Consider the following 18,868-nt stretch of genomic DNA (forward strand, 5'->3'; position numbering starts at 1 on the left):
AAGAAGAATCGAAGTTCACCCATTTTAGGGTTCCAGTGGGCTTGAGTGAAATTGGAGCCTTTCCCGACCAAATTGGACTTAAAACTTTCTCTACTCTTTGAGATCTTCATTAATATAAAATTTGAGAATTTTTGGAGATAGCTGAATTTTCAGGCAAATCGGGGCGGCCGACTGCCATGTGCGGCGGTGCGTGAGCTGAGTCACCTCTTAACCTTCCTAAGCTAAGCTTGACACACCAATTCCATAGGTGAAGTTTGATTGATGAAATCTCATCATTTGAACATAGTTTTGATAAAGACAGCTACTTGAACATTATGTGAAATTGACGATCCGACCGTTGAATCGTCACCAAACCTTAATACATTATAGTACTTAATATTTGAGGATATTAGAAACTTACGGATTGGGAATCTGATTTACGGATCTTCTCGAATTGGAATTGTAAGTTCGTCAAATAAAACGTTGACCGCCACTTGAATTTTGCAATTGGCTGAGATCCAACTGTTGGATCATAATGAAACCTTAGTATGATGTTCTAAAAGCATAATGTGGATCTTTATAAGTTACAGATCGGGAATCCGAGATGAGGATCTTCCAGATTGAGTTACGTAGGGTTGTGGACCCTACCGTTGATCTTTGATCGACGATTGATTTTTGGTCAATGGGTCTCAAATCATTCTAGAACGTCCTTGGAAATGTATTTTTGTAAGTTACGTGTTCTATCAATAACAATTCTGAGACATGATTGAATATTTGTTCTAGGCAACGATCGTTCGTGACGCCTCGATATTCATGCTAGGGAGTTGTTGTGCGAACCTCAGGTGAGTGGGTTTTTTCATTTTTATAGTATATATATGATTGATAGTTCCACTAATGCTTTTAAATTGATTTATGCATTTTATGCCATGTTAATATAGATTTTAAAATACTAAGATATGGTTGAGTTTTAGATTGCATCATGGCATATCCATATACATATTACCTGCGTATAATTGTTGTGAATGCTTGGAAGTGTTAAGGTGAAAACGGGACGTGCAGGTAAGTTTAGGTGAGTTTATGGTGTTATTTGAAATGACTGAGTTATGGCTTGACTCTATTTATGTTATATGCAACTCTGACACTGTCGTACAGGTTGCGATAGGCAACTTCGACACTGTCATGCAGGTTGCAATAATAGGCAACTCCAACATTGTCGTACAGGTTGCAATACTAGGCAACTCCGACATTGTCGTACAGGTTGCAATAATAGGCAACTCCGACATTGTCTTACACGTTGCAATACTAGTCAACTTTGACACTATCGTACAGGTTGCATTAGACAACTCTGACTCATGTGTTATCACACATTTATTTATGAGTCGTACAGGTTGCGTTAGGCAACTTCGACTCGTGTGTTATCATAGATTGATGAGTACCTAATTTTTTTTATATATTACTGCCAATATGTAGTGATTTGGAATATTCCTGGATTTACTATTGATTTACATTTGATTTCATACTTATACATAGTATGATTTCCTAGAAACTATACATGTATTACAGCCAAGGATTATAACGTTTAGAAGGTCTTTATTAAAGTGTTATTTTCAGGCCCACTCACTCTTGTTTTTTTATCCCTCCAAGTTCTAGTAGCAGAGTTTTCGTATCGATGAGGATTCGTGGTAAATCTTGGTATTGGAGATTAGCTTCGATGGTATGATTTTCAATCCACTCTACTGTACTTTACTTATGCTTTGACGTCACGTGTGAAATGGGTTTATTTCCACTCATAGTGCACTTTTGTTTTTAGGCACTTTTAGGTTTAAATTTATTCACATTTTCCACATCACTATACTTTATAGCTTCCCCACCCTCCAAGTGGCAGCCAACACAACTTGATTCAGGGAGTCTTAGTTGACATTCCAAATCGGGGTGTGTCATCAGACCAATTTTTTTTTTTAACAAATGATATTATTTATACTAAGGGGAGGGATTGGTTTAAGTCTCACAATGTTCTAACATAATGTGGTTCAAATTCGCCTTTGGGGAGAATCAAATTTAAGACCTCTCACTCACAAGTGAAGAGAGATACAACTAGATCGTAATACTAAGTGGCGGCATTAGACCAGTTTTTGGTGCAAATGAAATCACTTAGAACCAAATTGTGAAATTTATAGTATTTGGCATGCACAATACTTGGCTCCTTACATGCATCATTCTTCACTTACACAATGACTATTTGTCATTTTATTGTTCAATCGTCAAAATACAAATTGTTTATTCTCTTTTATCATCTAAAAATTGTTTGTTAAAAAAATCATTCAATTAAAGAGGTTGTTTAGCTACTCATATGTGTTAAACAAATTGACTGTTATGGTAACAAATAACTTCCTCATAATGAACTATCAATTTCTTTGATTCATATGGATGATTAAAAGTTTTTTCAAATTGAATCAATTTTTTGACGATTATCTTTAAACAATGATTATGGAAGTGAATGGGTTCAAATATGTCTTTCTATGGTAAAATGATGACACATCACTATATCTATAAAAGAAGGAATGCCGACTTACAAATGAGAAATCATGCAATTACCACTCAAGATGCCATAATATTACGTTTAACCCTTCTTCTTTTTTTTTTTTTTTTTTTTGTTTGGAATAGAACAATATTTAATTAATTGGAAAAAGGTCATTATAGAAATATATTCATAAGGAATTTAAGTCCAAAATAGTCATTTCAAACTAGATTTAAAAATATCATAGTACATCATTAGTAATTGCAATAAGCAGACTTTCAACATCGACTAACCGTGAATCATAAGATTACAAGGTTCAATATAAACGCTAAACTTGTGTAACACAGAGATGTGAGAACAAAATCTATCCAATTGTATTCAGATAGGGAGTACGATGGCTATAGTCTACCCGCATGACCTAATCACCGCCATGAATACATAACACCAAGTAAAGTAGGCTCAATAAATCAAACAATTATACCCCTTTATACATGGATCTCAAAGAGATCGTACACACCAATACGAAAACTTGAAAGAAGAAAAAAAGGGATTGTGAAGAGAAAAATAAAAATCAGCAAACTCCTCATGAGTTTTTAAAAATTATTTACATAATCATAATTAAAGGGACAAAATAGTATCACGAATCTACATCCTCCTAATATCTCGAAGAGAACCATAGTGTTGTACCGACTCAACTCTAAAGCTCCGGAAACTCGAAAAATTTCATGCCTTGCAGCCCTAAACCTATGTTGAAGGTGCCAATTAAAATTAAAATGTTGTGTTAGTTGTGTTCGCAAGGCAAAAGACGTCGACTACCCAACTTGTTTCACGACAATAATTTGACGCCAAGTAGGAAGGGGAGAGAAGGAAAAGACAGAACAAAATATTAACAAGGATTTATATGATGGTTATGTTGATTTTGCCATTTTGTATAATAAACATGTTGATCTTGCCATCACCATAGTCAACCCTGCAAATCATTTTGACACTTCACGTGCTCTTTCCCAAACCCACTTGAGCGTTTGAGTGAGATAACAAAATACATTTTTATACATTTTAAATTATTAAAGTTCAACAAAATACAATCGAGATCTACGCCCAAAGACAGGAGGCCACCGGTCCGCCGAACACTCCGGATACTTAGGTGACAGTTAAACCACTCCAAAGCACCTACGCTCTCTCATCTTCGGCGGTGGGTTCCGCCTCCTCCACAACTTCATCATCAAAAACGTTATCGTCGCCGTTGATCTGATCAAGCACGAGCACCACTCCCATGGCAAACGCCCCATCGAATCCACGCTTGAGACAGAGAGAGAAAACGTCCTTCCCGAGCACCACGTGGGTGGAGGCATCCACTTTGCGTCGGATCTCAGCCACCCGTTCCTTCTCTGCATTGAAGATCGTGCAGCAGCGCTGCGCGAACGAGCCCTCGATATGGTACTCCTCCCCTGGATCTCCGAACACCTCCACCGTCACGTTCGACCGTCCGATTATGGAGGACCGCCGTACGCTGAAGATGGGCTTTTGGCCGTCCGTTCTCTCACCCACAAAGCCTTCCCACCGTTGATGCAGACTCGGCCTCTGTTAAAGTTTTCAACAACAAAATATTAGAACTCGAGTTGACTCACTGGGTGTTAAATCGTTTTCATGGACGGGTTTCCAAAATAAGCAAGCGAAAACGGAAGTGAATTAAACCCAATTCTCGAATCGGAAAGCAAAATTATTTCCAGCGCACGTGCATGGAAGCAACGAAAACTGTTAACTCGCTGAGTTAACTCAGTGAGTCTACTCGCGTAATTGGAGGTTCTTTTTTGTTTTTACGTTACCTTTCGGCGTACAGTGAGGAGGCAGCGGCCTTGGGGGTCCATGAGGACGAGTTCGCTGCTGTCGTGGGCGTCGGGGGCGTAAGAGTCGACTCGGAAGACCATCTGGCCTTTGCAGTCGTAGACGGTGAAGCCGTCGCCGGGGAAGAAGATGGAGGTTTTGGAAACGGTGAGGTGGGTATCCTGATCAAATACGAACGCAGGTTCCACAAGCACCCGCTCTTTCATTTTCTTCTGAATTTTTGGGTGTTTTGAGGTGCCTGATGCGAATCCGTGAGTGGGGAAATATGGACGTTGTGAAGAGGAAGAGAAGAATATTAGAGACTTTGAAGGTAAGAAAAGTTAAGGGGACGAGGAGTATTTATACTGAGAGAAAGGGACGGGAGAAAACTTAGACTATAGTAAATTATAATGTTAACTATTGTCACAGAGTTTTACTTACTATCACCGCCACACATGGACTTATCAGTTCATTCTTTTTATTAAATTAAATGTATATTCTTACAAAATGCCACTCTTTTACTATTTTGAGGAAATTAAAATGCCCCACTCTTTTTATATATTTTTTATGAAATATTTCTGTGTTTTAAATATTTAATTAGACCGCTTTGACTAATAATTACCTAAGTATTTTTAAATTTATTTATTTACGTGTCATTAGTTTAATTTTTAAATGGAAAGTGTTGCATGTTGATTTCCTACTTTTAAGGGATATTATTAACATCCGTTGACTATTAAATGGATATTAACTATTAAAAAATAATAATAACAAAAAAACTTAAATTTTAATAAAAAAAGACATAATTTTAATATTTAAAAAAAAAAAAAGGGACGCGCGAACCTGCGCGCCTCTCACCCAAACTATTTATGAAACTTAATTGTAGGTTTGCACGTCCCTCATACAAACTATTTATGAAACTTACTAGTTACTACCCTGTTTATGAAACTTAATGGTAAATGCTCGTCCCAAATTTTCAAGTTCTTTTACCAGAATGCAATAAAAAGATTATTTATAAAAAATAAAAATAAAATAAAATAAACATGGTAGAGATCAATGTCCACGTCGTTAAAGTCATGCATGGCTAATAGCTCAATACCATTACTAGAAAAATGGGTGATGAATCCAACAATGTTGTCGATGTTGCCCCACCCCTACCCCCAACCATCCCAACCCTCATAGAAAAGAGAGAAAACCCCTAAAGCTAAAACATGTTGTGTGTACCCATCCAACATTAACCAAGTGAGTGATATTACTAGCACATCAAATTGATTACTCCATCATCCATTGCTAGTTTTATCAGTGTAGATACTCTTTGAGGCTCAACACTTGGGGAGCTTTGCGTGATTGATCACAAAGAGGAAGATTGCAAACATAGGGATGATCCAATCAAACAACATACATGTGCAAGAGACTGAAGTAATGAACTCTAGTGGACTTAGCTTGCTCATGTAACAATTTCATGCCGTCTTGTTAATCTCTGCAACTTCTTAATTTGTTACTTTATCAATTAAACTAACCAGATATATATTGGGATAACATATTGTATGTTATTTATTATTTTCCGCTGTGTGATTTAATTATTCAAATTAAATTTATCTAATAATATGTCCGGAAACCCTACAGATTCCATATCCATGTTTCTGCGTATATGCATGCCAATATATGCATCCGAATTCTTTAGCACGGTTGAGTAAGACATGTGTATCTATATATACTATATGTTTGTGTATAAATTATGTTTCTATATGTTTTGACTTTTATGTATCGTTAATTTTGTACAGATGCCCTTGTATCAATACTTTTGTACCTATACTTCCATATTGGTACTTCTGTACCTATACTTTCATATCTATACTTGTGTACCTATGTTTCCATATGTATACTTCCGTACCTATGCTCCACACCGATACTTCGCTATAAAAACTTGCGTATCTATGCTTCCGTACCCATGCTTCCATATTAATACTTTCGTACATATGCCTCCAAATTGATACTTCCGTATAAATAGTTGTGTACCTATGCTTCCATATCGATACTCCCGCATCAATGCTTACATATTAATACTTACTTCTATGCCTCCATACCTATATTTCCATATAAATACTTGCGTACCTATTCTTCCATACCGATAATTAGATACAATGTATATTCACTTTGACTTTTTTCTATGTGCTCTGAATAATGGTTTCAAGTTTATCTCTTTGCATTTTTTTCCTTTTCTTTTTAAATGTGTAACTAATATTTTTTTGGTATTTTATCATTTAGATTCATTTATTAGGAGAGAAAGTCAAACATAAATCAGTGACTAAGGGCTAGTTTGGTATTACTGTGCTTTTTAAAATGATGCTTATGCTGTAATGTGAGAATAAACAGTTGTAAAATAAAGTTGTTGAGTGTTTAGTAAATTTTTTTGTAAAAGTGCTTTTAAAAAAAACCAATGTTTTAGTGTTTGGTAATCTTTTATATAAAATTGATATGAATATGTTAAATTAATTAAAAAAAAATGGCATTGAATGTGATTTAATAATTTCTGAAAAGAATACTGCAGGGGCAAAGATTGTAATTTTATAAAATATATGAGAGTATAATTGCCATTTAAAAATTTCATTAAATGGCCATGGTTCACTATGCTTTGAAAAAAAATTGAGAAGCATAATAGATCTACTTCTGCTTTTATTTGCTTTTTATACCATCATTGATAGAAGTTTTTTAAGAAAACACTTTTTTTTTCTTTTTTTTCTTTTTTTATGTTTTGCTAAACACATTTGATGTTTCAGATTATTTTTTTTTTTTAAATAAGCTATATTTTGAAAAAGTATCAAAGCCTCAAACCAGCCCTAAAATTTATGGAGCATTTTAGAAATAGAAAAGCAGTAAATGTTAATAACAAGTATAAATTTTAATTTTAATGATGACGTGAATATTTATTCAAAGAATTTTATTCAACTTGTAATCTAACTTTAGGTTTTAATTGAATAATAATCTTTTCTAAGAATTGAAATTAAGAAACCCCTTAATAATATTACGCGAGTTACTGACTGCCATCGTATATCAATCATTTATTTTGTTGCAGTACATTTATATTTTATAAATTGATATTATATATTAAAGCTTTATCCAAAAAGATCCTTATTTTTCGGTAAAAATGGGGATCGTTTGTAAGGTTTACATCACATCAAATTTTAACGATTCAAACTGTTTATTTTTTAAATCTTCATTCATAGACCATTCTTGCAAAAAAATCAATTCAATCTAAAATCATTTACTCATTTGATTGTTATGATGAAATTTTAATATTTCTTAGAACATAGTATATATAAATTTCTTTGAACTCAATTAGATGCTACAAATATATTCGATTTTGTTAATATTTTATAAGAATGATCTATAAAGTGCAATTAAAAAAATTAGACGGTTCAAATGTTGAAGTTTGATATTGCGTGAGCCTCACAACTAATTCTTATTTTTACCTAAAAATTGAAATCCCTTTTGATAAAGCGTCTAATATTTGTATTAAGTTAATAGTGTTTAGAATATTACGTCACATCACACTTGAAAATTTTCTCGTTATTTACGTTAAATTATGCACGGATTATGGCCATTAGACCTACATGGGTTGTCAGTCTGTGGTCTCTGTCTGAATAATCTTGAATGGACCCAAATAATATTAAGAGCTAAGACGAATCTGTGGCAAATGAGCGAGTGGGGCACTCGAATCAAATTCATATGACTCGGCTGCTTTCAATGAGTGCTACTGAGTTATCTCGGTTTATCTCGAGCGGGTTGCAAAGACTTTGGGATACATATGTGGATTGATTGGGGTTGGTGTATGGAATTATTGCCTGCAAACTGACAGTATCACTTCAGTTCCTCATTTGAAGGCTGCGTCTGTGTATTGAGGATGTCCATAACATTTTGTTAGCTGATGCAATCCTCATCCATTTGGCTTTTAGCCAAAATGATTATTTATGAGATTTGTATAACTTCTTATTTTGATTCTTGATATTTGAAATCGATATAATTGATTCCTGAGTTTATCCACCATCAATCATTTTTCCATGAAAAATATCCATAAAATAAAGATAAAATAACAAAAATACCCTCAATTTTTGTCAATTCATTTTGACCTATTGTTTATTATAGGCTTTTTAGTTAAAATGGTTCATGAGATTTGTCTAACTCCTCACTTTGGTTCTTGAGATTTGAAATCAATAAAAGTAGTCGATGAAATTGTCCATTATCAATCACTTTGATCATTTGGTGAAAAATTATGTTAAATAAAAATCCAAGTGACAAAACTATCCTCAATATAATAAAAAATAGGCCAAATAATTTGACAAAAATTGAGGGTGTTTTTGTAATTTTATCCTTATTTTATGAAGATATTTCACAGAATGACTAAAATGATTGATAGTGGACAAACTCAGAGGTCAATTTTATCGATTTCAAATCTTAGGGACTACTTTGGCTAAAAAACCTTTATTAAATTGAGGGTAATTTTGTTATTTTGATCCTTATTTAACAAAATTTTTTACCAATAGACCAAAATGATTGATGGTGAACAATCTTATGAACCATTTCTATTGATTTTAAATATTAGGGATCAAAATTAGGAGTTAGACAAATCTCAGAGACTAATTTGGCTAAAAAGCCCATCCATTTATAACTAGAAGTTTCTAAATGCTTTTCATTTGATTCATGTTTTAAAAAATCCTAGACTGTTCTGGTGTAAGGAATATTTTGTTTGCCTTAACCGTTATATCCTATTTTATTTTATTTTTAAATAAATTTTGTAGTTGCAAACTAAAATCAATGAAAAGTAAAAAAGTGGTCATGATTCTAACGGTTGTTTTGAGAAGAACGAAGGTAAAACAAAAATGATAGATACACTTGTATCCAATCTTCTTTTCGAAACTTCCCCAGAAGTGGAAGAGAAGACCCAAGATTAATTGTATAAAATCTTTTTTCACATTTGTCTTTGATGTTGGTTGGATGAAGAACGCTAATCCAAAGATAGTATGGGGGGCATAAAACCATCCAAATTGAAAAAACTTGGACTTGATTGTCAGAGGAGGGATTGGAGCACCATCAGACAATTTTCCAGTTGCCTGTGAAGGAGGGAGTATACCATCAGTCACGTAGAAGCAAGATGACAATGGAAAGATTAGTATTCTTCTTTACTTATAAATGAGATCAAGTCTTAGTTTTGATTCTCACCAAAAACGAAGTTAAATCATATTATTATGACTGACTCATTGTGAGGTTTAGCCCACTCCCCCACACCTCCACCCCACCCCCTCCCCCACACCCCCCACCCCCCACCCCTCCCCGCCACCGTTTAGTTTGTTAGCCTCACACAAATGCCTCACATAGTAGGTTTTGATTACTTTCTTAAAATTTTATCAGTGAAAAAAAATACATATTTACTTTATTTTATGAGATTATCACCATCTAAACTGCCACAATATCTTTTTTAATTGTTGTAGATGTCTGCCTCATCTGACGTATAATGTCTTATGGAATTATAATATATTTAGATGGTAAAAAGAACATTATTCAAGAGGAAGGAGTAATGTTAAAGAGATCATATATTTATACACATTAAGATATCATATGTAGCAAAATGATGTACATAATCAACATTAAATATGTGACAACCTGTTTCCACATTTACAATTTTATTAATTTAAAAAAAAATATGACTTGACGAAAATGCCCTAGAGGCAAAGTTTTGGCTTTTGTTGACCATCGGTTAAAGAGACGTAAGACTTGTTCTTTTAGCATATTCTCATAGTACTCGTCACTACAAATGTATAGACGAAAACTATTTGCGAGTCTAGATTATAACGGTATAGTTACAGACATTTGAAGTTGTTTTACTAAACTTTAGTTTTTAAATTAATTAAACACCCACCTTGTGGGCGGGAATGAGGCCAATCAGGTAAGAGTTTTGTGGGCCAATCAGAAATGGTATGGGACCAATCAGAAAATAAGGGGAAAAGGGGACCAATTAGGAGGAAGGAGAGTCAATCAATCAGGAAGAAAGAAGGGAAAAAAAAAAAAAAAAAAAACCTTCCCAACCTCCCCACGGTAGTGCACCCACACACCCAAACCGATCAAACTCAGGCGATTTTCGCCATTTTTTTCCGTTGAAACTCCACCATCCACCACCTGAAACTTTTTCCACAATCTCCCATCTTCCATCTCCGCCCAAGATAGAAGAGTTTTTGGTCCTAAATCGCGAAGAACATCACCGGAGCATCGGAGGTGTTCGACAGTGATTCCTCTGTTCCAGTGAGTTTCACCACCCACCACCACCCTTAATCAACTTCCCTTGGACCCAAGAACAAGACCCAACTGGTTGTAGGGGCGTTGGAACACCGTGGAAGTTGAATCAAAGAACACCCACCTTAGGGTTTCCGACGGGTTCGAGTCAATTTGGAGACTTTCCAGGCCAAATTGTACTTGGCCACAGGTATAAAACTTATTCTACTCATCGAGATCTTTATTTATGTGAAATTTGGTAGTTTTTAGAAATAGTTGAATTTTTCGGCGGATGGGATGGCCAACCATCGCATGCGGCGACGCGTGGGCCAAAGCACCCCTGACCAACCTAAGCTAAATTTGATGCCCCGATTCCATATTTGACACCCGTTGAGTGAAATTTCGATGTTTTAGCATAGTTTCGTAAGTGACTGCCTAGTTGGCTGTTAATTGATTATTGTATGAATTGACGATCCAATCGTTGGATCATCACCAAACTTTAATATGTTATAGTACGTAATATTTAAGGATTATAGGAACTTACAAATCGGGAATCCGACGTACAGATCTAGTCGAATTGAATTTGTAAGTTCATAAAATAAAACGTTGGCCACCACTTAATTTCGGCAATTGGCAGAGATCCGACTGTTGGGTTGTTTCGAAACTTTAGGATGTTGTTCTAGAAGCTTATTGAAACTCTTGGGAAGTTACGAATCGGAAATCCTAGACATGGATCTTCCGGATCTAGTTACGTAGGGTTATGGACCCTACTGTTGACATTTGATCGACGGTTGACTTTTGGTCAATGGGTTTCAAATCATTTTAGAACGTCCTTGGGGTTGTGTTTTATGCAAGTTACGTGTTTTTGAGATGTGATTTGATAATTGTTCTAGACGACGATCGTTCATGACGCCTTAATATTCGTGCTAGGGTTGTAGCGTGGACTCCAGGTGAGTAGGTCATTTCTTTTTATAAGTATACGCGTACTTGCTAGTTTCTAGTTATACTTTGAAAAGAATTTACTACGTATGCTTTGTTTAGACTAAAATTACATGAAGTAGCAAAATGACGGAATTTAGGAGATTATTTCTAAACCCTATAGGTTCACAGGTATGCGTGAGATACCATGATTATATTTTACAACTAGGATTAATTAATGTTACAAGAACTATTGTGCTATTGTGAAATGCCAAAATAATCCTACAGGATGCGCAAGTAAGTTACTTTATTAACTAGAATTATTGAATTGTTATAGCAGGATTATATTTATGTTATCTGCTTATTATTGCTGCACCTTGGTGTTAGTACTCGCCCTAGGGCCAGGGCTAGTCCTTCACGTGTATGTTCACATCCGTACCGTTTGCTCGCCTTGGATCCAAGTTAGGTGTCAGTCCTGTCGTACAGATTTCATTCGGCAATTCCGACTCGTATGTGACCGCGCTTCGGCACCAGCTTTCACGTAATCGTAGTACTAGAGCACATTGATTACATCTAGTCCTGTTCATTTCATAAATTATCTATATGAACTTGTGTGTCAGCATAGGTTGATGAGCATTCGTTATGATGTGTTTACTATTTCGAGATTATGTGATTGCGGTCACCTTGTAATTACCTTGATAGTTGTACGTTATTGATTTTCTTGAGACATTGCAGGTTACGGTAAGTATTTTCTTATTATACGTGGTACGTATATTTTTAGAAACTATACTTGGTTTTACGGCAATGGGTTATAATGTTTTTGAAAAAGTTTTTACAAAATGTTATTTTGTGACCCACTCAACTTTGTTTTTCACCCTTCTAGGTTTAGTAGCTGTGCTTACGTGAAAACGAGGATTCTGGCAAATCTCAGGAGATTATTATCTTCAGTGGTATAACCCTCATCCTAGTTACTATATTGTTTTATGCTCTGATATTACGTGTGAAATGAGTTTAATCCTACTCACCCACGCACTCTTTTGATTAGGCACTTTTAGGTTTAAATTTATTCACTTCATTTTCCCACTACACTACACTTTATGGCTTCGTCACCCTTCAGGTATCGGCCAACACATCTTGATTTGGAGTTCAAGTGGACATTCCGGTTCGAGGTGTGTCAAAATAAGATAAATTCATTAATTGACATGACATGTACACATCATTATCAATCAGATGATACATAAGTATAGTACAAAAATATAATCTCCCTAATATTTTTTCCAATTGAAAAACAAATCAAGGGTGGAATAAGAAAATTTCGCAAGGGTATGCTATATTTTTCTCGTGTGCCAACTGATTGGGTGCCTAGCTTCTTTTTTTGGAAATTTTTTTTGTGTGCCGTGAACAATACACCAAGTGTAATAATACAAACTTCAATTTATATTATGATACTTGATTTACCAGACCATATTCTCAGCATACTAAAACTTTCTATTATTTTTTAGAGCTCGTGTTATAGTGAGTGGACTCTTTACACTACTACAAAAATATAATTTGCGCGACGACATAAGATTTGTTGTGCAAAGTATGATTTCATTGTTCAAAATCTAGCGAGACAAAATTTTTGTCATGCATGATTGGTCGCGCAAAACTTGTTACGATAGGGTTTGTGCGACGACATATTTTCGTAGTGCAAAATTTTTGGTTTTTTATCTTTTTATTTAATTAAATTAATTTAATATTTTGTGATACGAAATTAATTGTTTGCGAGACGAAATTAATTGTTTGCGAGGTATTTTATTTTTGTTTTGTTATTTCTCTTATTTTAATTTAATTATAGTAATTATTTGCGTAGTGAAATATTTGATGGTGCAAAATTTTTTGAATTTTTACTTTTTAAATTTAATTTAATTGTATCTTTATTTTTTTTAATTACTTTAATTTGAATTGACATATTCAAAATCAAATTGAATATGAAAAATAGTGATCAAATTATCCATAATATATATTATATTAAATATGTATGTACACATAAATAAACAAAGTATAATAATAAAATCCTAATACAAGTCTAATCTGGTGGTAGTAGCAAGGGATATGGTTCGATAGCATCCTAATCCTCAACTTTCGCCGTCAAAGTCTCAACGATTTCCTAGAAACATTATAAACATGGTCAAATAACCAAAAAATAACATAAAATAATACCAAAAAATGGGCATAATCTCCTCTAAAATTGGCATACCCCCAAAATCCTACCCCAAACTCCACCCCACACCAAACCCAATTAATTAACACCCAAAACACATATTAATGAAAAAAAAATTAAAATCTGGGGAGAAAATACCTTTTGGCAAGATTGACAGTGAGTGAGAATGAAAGAGAGAAGTGAGTGTGAGAGAGTTAGAGAGAGATGAGAGATAGAGAAGTGAGAGTGAGAGGTAGGGAAGAGAGAGAGAAGACATATTAAGTGAGAGGAGTGAGTGTGAGAGAGAGAGTCAGATTTGGGGAAAGGGAAAGAGAAGAGAGGTAAGAGAATAGGAAAAGACATTGAGAAAATTGCGAAGGAGTTATTTTGGTTTTAAAAACCGTATCACTTTGCGCGACGAAATATTGGTCACGCAAAGTCTTAAAAAAATTTTTAAAACTAAAATTTCTCGCGTCCCCTTTTTGGGGCCCACCCAAACTTTTAGGGTTTTGCACGATGAAGTGTTGGTCGTGCAAAGTTTTGCGCGACGAAAAATTTGTCGCGCAAAGTCTTAAATTTTTTTTTTTTTAAAATTCCCACATCCCATTTTTGGCGCTCGCCCAAATTTAAGGATTTTGCGCGATGAAATATATGTTAGTAGCACAAAATTTTAAAAAATAATTTTTATAAAAATAAAAAACAATTTTTTTTTATTTTACAATTTAAAATATAAATAAATTAAAATAAATAGAGTTTAGGCAACCAAATGTTGATTCATTGCTCAAAGAAAATAATTTAGTTTAACAATATAAAATATAAAATGAAATAAACCACAAGTAAATAGGGTTTAGGCGACGAAATATTGATATTCATTGCGCAAAGTTAAAAAAAAATTATGAAAATAACTATATTTTAAAATTTGTAATATAAAATTAAATAAAAAATTGGTTTAGGCGATGAAATATTTGGATTTCATCGCGCAAAGGTTTTTAAAAAATAATTTTTTATTTTTGGAAAGACTTTGCACGATGAAGTTTAAAATTTCGTCGCGCAAAGTAACTTTGAGTGATGATGTTTGTTTCGTCACACAAGACTTTGGGGGACGAAGTTCAAAAGTTCGTTGTGCAAAGTGACTATGCGCGACAATGTGTGTTTCGTTGCGTAAGGGGTTTTTTTTACAAGTGAATTATAATATCTCAAATGTGTGTGACTAATTTAAAATATCTCCGTACACAGTTCCGATTCCAATTCAATTAACAATATTTAACTTCACAGTGAAATTATTAAAACCTAATTACCATAGTGACATAGACAAGTGAAATTATTCAAACCTAATCAACGATGTAGATGACTCGTTTCATATATAAAGATAAGATGTGGGCACTCAGCACAGGCATATGACTGATGTAGGTTTTAAAGTTTTCAAAAATTCCAAAAGTACCAAATTTTCCAAGTCGAAATAGATGTTGAAATTTCAAATGTATTTGGACATGCAATTAGAAGAAATTTTTGATAATGAAATGGAGTTCCTTGATTCTAATCTGAAACGTCTAAAAATCAGTCTACAGCACAAATCATAATAACAACGAAATATAAATATGAAACTGCTACACCCAACCAATATTGTCACCTTATTTATAAAACAATATTTGCGGAGAGCGAGTCAAACTCGGAATTTCACATATAAAAGTAAGTTATCTTCCCAATTGATCTTTGGCAATGATCTGTACCAATATGGGTAACCCACTCCATAAACTATAAATTTTTTATGCATCTGATTCCTCTGCACATACATTTATGGCCACTAGTTTAATTTAATCTGAACTAGGTAATTTTTGGATACAGCTCAAGGTTTGAACTTATTCCTCTTGTTCTTTCTAAGATTCTCAAGTCCACCAGTTATATATTTCCTTTTGTCATGACCGTATGAGTGTGTCCAATTCTGCTCCAATTTTATAGATTGTTGCTTTATTGGCTTTCCATGTCAGTCAGCATTGTTTGCATTCTATTTGGTTTTATATGATGTAAGCGACATATTAGGGGAGTGAAATTGGAATTTAAACGCAAATAGATAACATATTATTCTAATCAATTTAACGAAAATCAAAATTATTTCTCTTTGTTTTTATTTATATATTTGTCTTAAATATAAAATGAGAAAAGTTGGGGCCTTAATGCATTGTTGACATTTAGTGTGAGGGAGAACGGAAAGAATATTTTAGTTTTCAAACGACACACACAAACATATGCATGCATACGCATGTATCAGGTATGATATTTATGCTAAAAGACGTTTGCTTGTGGTTGAAAAGTTAAATTGAAGTGTCACATCATCTCAAGGGTTATGACACCTTTGTTTTCTCCAGAATCTCTACTGGTGCAAAATTAAGGCAAATAATATAAGTTGGTGATCATAATTCATAATTAAGGCAAATAATATAAGTTGGTGATCATAATTCATAACACATCGCTTTGCCACGGGCCCTCAGCTTTTGAGTTGTTTCCACCCAAAGAACAACACCTACATTTTAACTTTAAAAGAGAATAAGAGTAAGGTTTGCAAAGGTTGTCGACCACCACTTCACTAAATTCTGATTTATCTTTTTCAAACTCAAAACGGTCGAAAATAGTAGTAAAGATTTTCACTTCGAGTTCCTGATATTGTGGCTGGTTTGGCCGCTTAGGTTTTAGTTTGGCCGTGGTTGTGCAATTCTGGTGGTTTTAGGTCGAAACAACTCGATACCATCGGACGGTTCATCTGGCAATAGCCGTCACCTGCCGCTATTGTTCAACACAGAGGTGGGTGCAATTTGGTTTGGATCAGTTTTACCTGAAAATTTCAGAAAAATTAATCAGCCATGGAGTGCTGCAATTAGATTCGGTTTGAACAAACCGATGTGAGAAACCAAACAAAACGAAACCAAACCACCGTTAGACACGGTGCAACTTAGAAGTAGGCATGAGACTAATTTTCATGTTTTGTTTGATACTGATTTAGGTCAATTACCAAAAATTGTCGTCTAATTTACTTTAATTTTCCATATCAAGAGAATTGGAAGTGGGAAAAAATAAAGCTAATATAAGAAGGTTTGTTCGGATTAGGCGGTTTCCAATTAGGTCAAACTAGTTACAGTTGCTTAACTTCTAATCATGTGGATTAATCATATTGGTGTGGATTAATCATATTGAAAACCCACCGAAGGGTTTTGTGGATTAATCATATTGGTGTACTAATTTGAAAACTCAATGAATTTGAAATCCCAATCCATCAATCATCGTGGTGGTGTCGTTTCTACAATTTCTGAGGACCTTTGGTGGCAGCGATGTTAGTAAAAGACGTCTCTTACAGATTTGTGAGTACCTTGCAGTGGGTTTTGATGAGGAAATCACTTGATTGGGTGAATTTACTGGCTTTATGTAGTTTATGAAGAATCGGTAAGAGAAAAAGTTCATGTGTTAATGATATTGGGTGAACCCTAAACTCTCTTAATTAGAATTAGTCTTGGATGAAATCTGTATCGGGAAAGAGGGGAAGAGATAAGGATATGGCCACCAGTGGCTTGAAGTCGGGTTGGAGCCGTGGAGGCAGAGGACTGGGATAGAGACTTGTCGGCGACGGAGGGGTAGGGTCGCTGGCGCTGGGTATAACAGATGTCACAGATGAAATGGTAGTACAGTACTACCTAATAATTTCTGTGGTTAGGCTCAGTTTAACCTTAAAATTAGGGGATAAACGAAACACTATTGAATCGGTTGTTTCACCCTGCTTAACGACACATGCCTAAAATCAAATACTCTCTCTATTTGGTTTTCTTTAGTGATTTAGGTTAAATCCAGTTTCGATAATATTGTGCCCACTTGAAATTCAATTGTTCTCGACATAGATTTTTATGCAATGATATAATTAAAATTGTACTTAGAATCAAAACAACTTCAAACTAATATGATCACCATTTCTAGGGTTGTGAATTTTTGTGTCGAAATCCCGAAACCGACACAAAAAGTCCCAAACTGACTATCGAAAAAACCGAAAATCCGCGAAATTTCGGTAACCGAAACCAAAAAAATCCAGAAAGTTCAGTATGGAGATCGGTTACTCATCGCTCTATTTTTTGTAATACCAAAGAATTCTAGCCATTGGATTGGTCGAGATTAAATTCCAAACGTTCGTTTTAACAAGGACTCAGACTACTTTCTCTCTTCTCTTCTCAAACTCAGCCCCCTGTCCCTCTAAACTTCCACTCTCTCGTCTATGTCTCAGACTTTTCCTCGTGCTAAACACTGGCCACCCACCACTCTCTCGTCTTCGCTCGGCCACCATTCCACCACCATCACAGCCCTATTTTTCCTCCACCGCCAAAAATAAATCTTGGTTTGGATGAACCTCAACCCCCATTATCAAGGCTATTACATCTAGGTAAGTGTTACCCATTGTGAAATTTCAAATTAGGGTTTTTTTTTATTTTTTCCAAATTAGGGGATTGATTTCAGAATTTTTGAATAGTGATTGTGAACTCTTAGTTATAGCGTAGTTGGTCAAAATATGGACTACCCAACCACAATTCACATAGTAAATTAACGTTGTTGATTTGGGTACGATAACCCTAATGATTCAGTTTGAGTTGAGCGTAGTCTCACACACAACACATAATGAGCTAAACTACAAGACGTAAGTGCATATTATTTTCCTTTTCCTAATTCATTTAGGGTGCGTTTGTTGCACCGGACTGTCTCGGACTGGACTAGCTGCAGGGACTAAGTTGGACTGGCTTAGACTAGACTAAGCTGGACTAACTTAGTGAAGCGTTTGGTGCAGTGTCGGACTAAGAAGCAGGATAATGAAAACAGGATTATTCACCATATTTGTGTTTGCTTACACTAGGATTACATTATTGTTCTATTTTAATAGCTCCAATACATGTGTCCAACGCCCTAAAAATTAGAGGGTTTGGAATTGGAATTGGGGTTGGCATAGGTGTAGCAACATTGAAATTGAAATGGGAGTAACAATCTTACAAATTACTACAAATATTTGGGCACATTGCCCTGAGTTTAATCTCTTGAATTGTTATTGTAATCAATCCACAACTTGCCCTTAAAAGTTGATTTAATTTGTCTTCTTATCACACATTAAACGTCATTAGCCATCAAATACTTATATCAACATAACTTGATCCAAGGAT

At 34.7% G+C, this 18,868-nt stretch overlaps 1 protein-coding gene across 1 annotated transcript; it reads right to left on the reverse strand.

Moving 5' to 3' along the window:
* Positions 1-3,524: 3,524 nt before the first annotated feature.
* On the reverse strand, positions 3,525-4,650 carry LOC103955278 (protein LURP-one-related 12). The gene is made up of 2 exons (XM_009367156.3): positions 4,324-4,650; positions 3,525-4,078 (listed from the first exon to the last, which is right to left on the reverse strand). The coding sequence occupies exons 1-2, from the start codon at positions 4,546-4,548 to the stop codon at positions 3,668-3,670; spliced, it is 636 nt and encodes a 211-aa protein (XP_009365431.1). The 5' UTR covers positions 4,549-4,650; the 3' UTR covers positions 3,525-3,667.
* Between the last annotated feature and the right edge of the window lie 14,218 nt (positions 4,651-18,868).

The sequence above is a fragment of a genome, unplaced genomic scaffold (genome assembly GCF_019419815.1).
Source record: "Pyrus x bretschneideri cultivar Hongxiangsu unplaced genomic scaffold, Pyrus_bretschneideri_v1 Contig20, whole genome shotgun sequence".
NCBI classification, from domain to species: domain Eukaryota; kingdom Viridiplantae; phylum Streptophyta; class Magnoliopsida; order Rosales; family Rosaceae; genus Pyrus; species Pyrus x bretschneideri.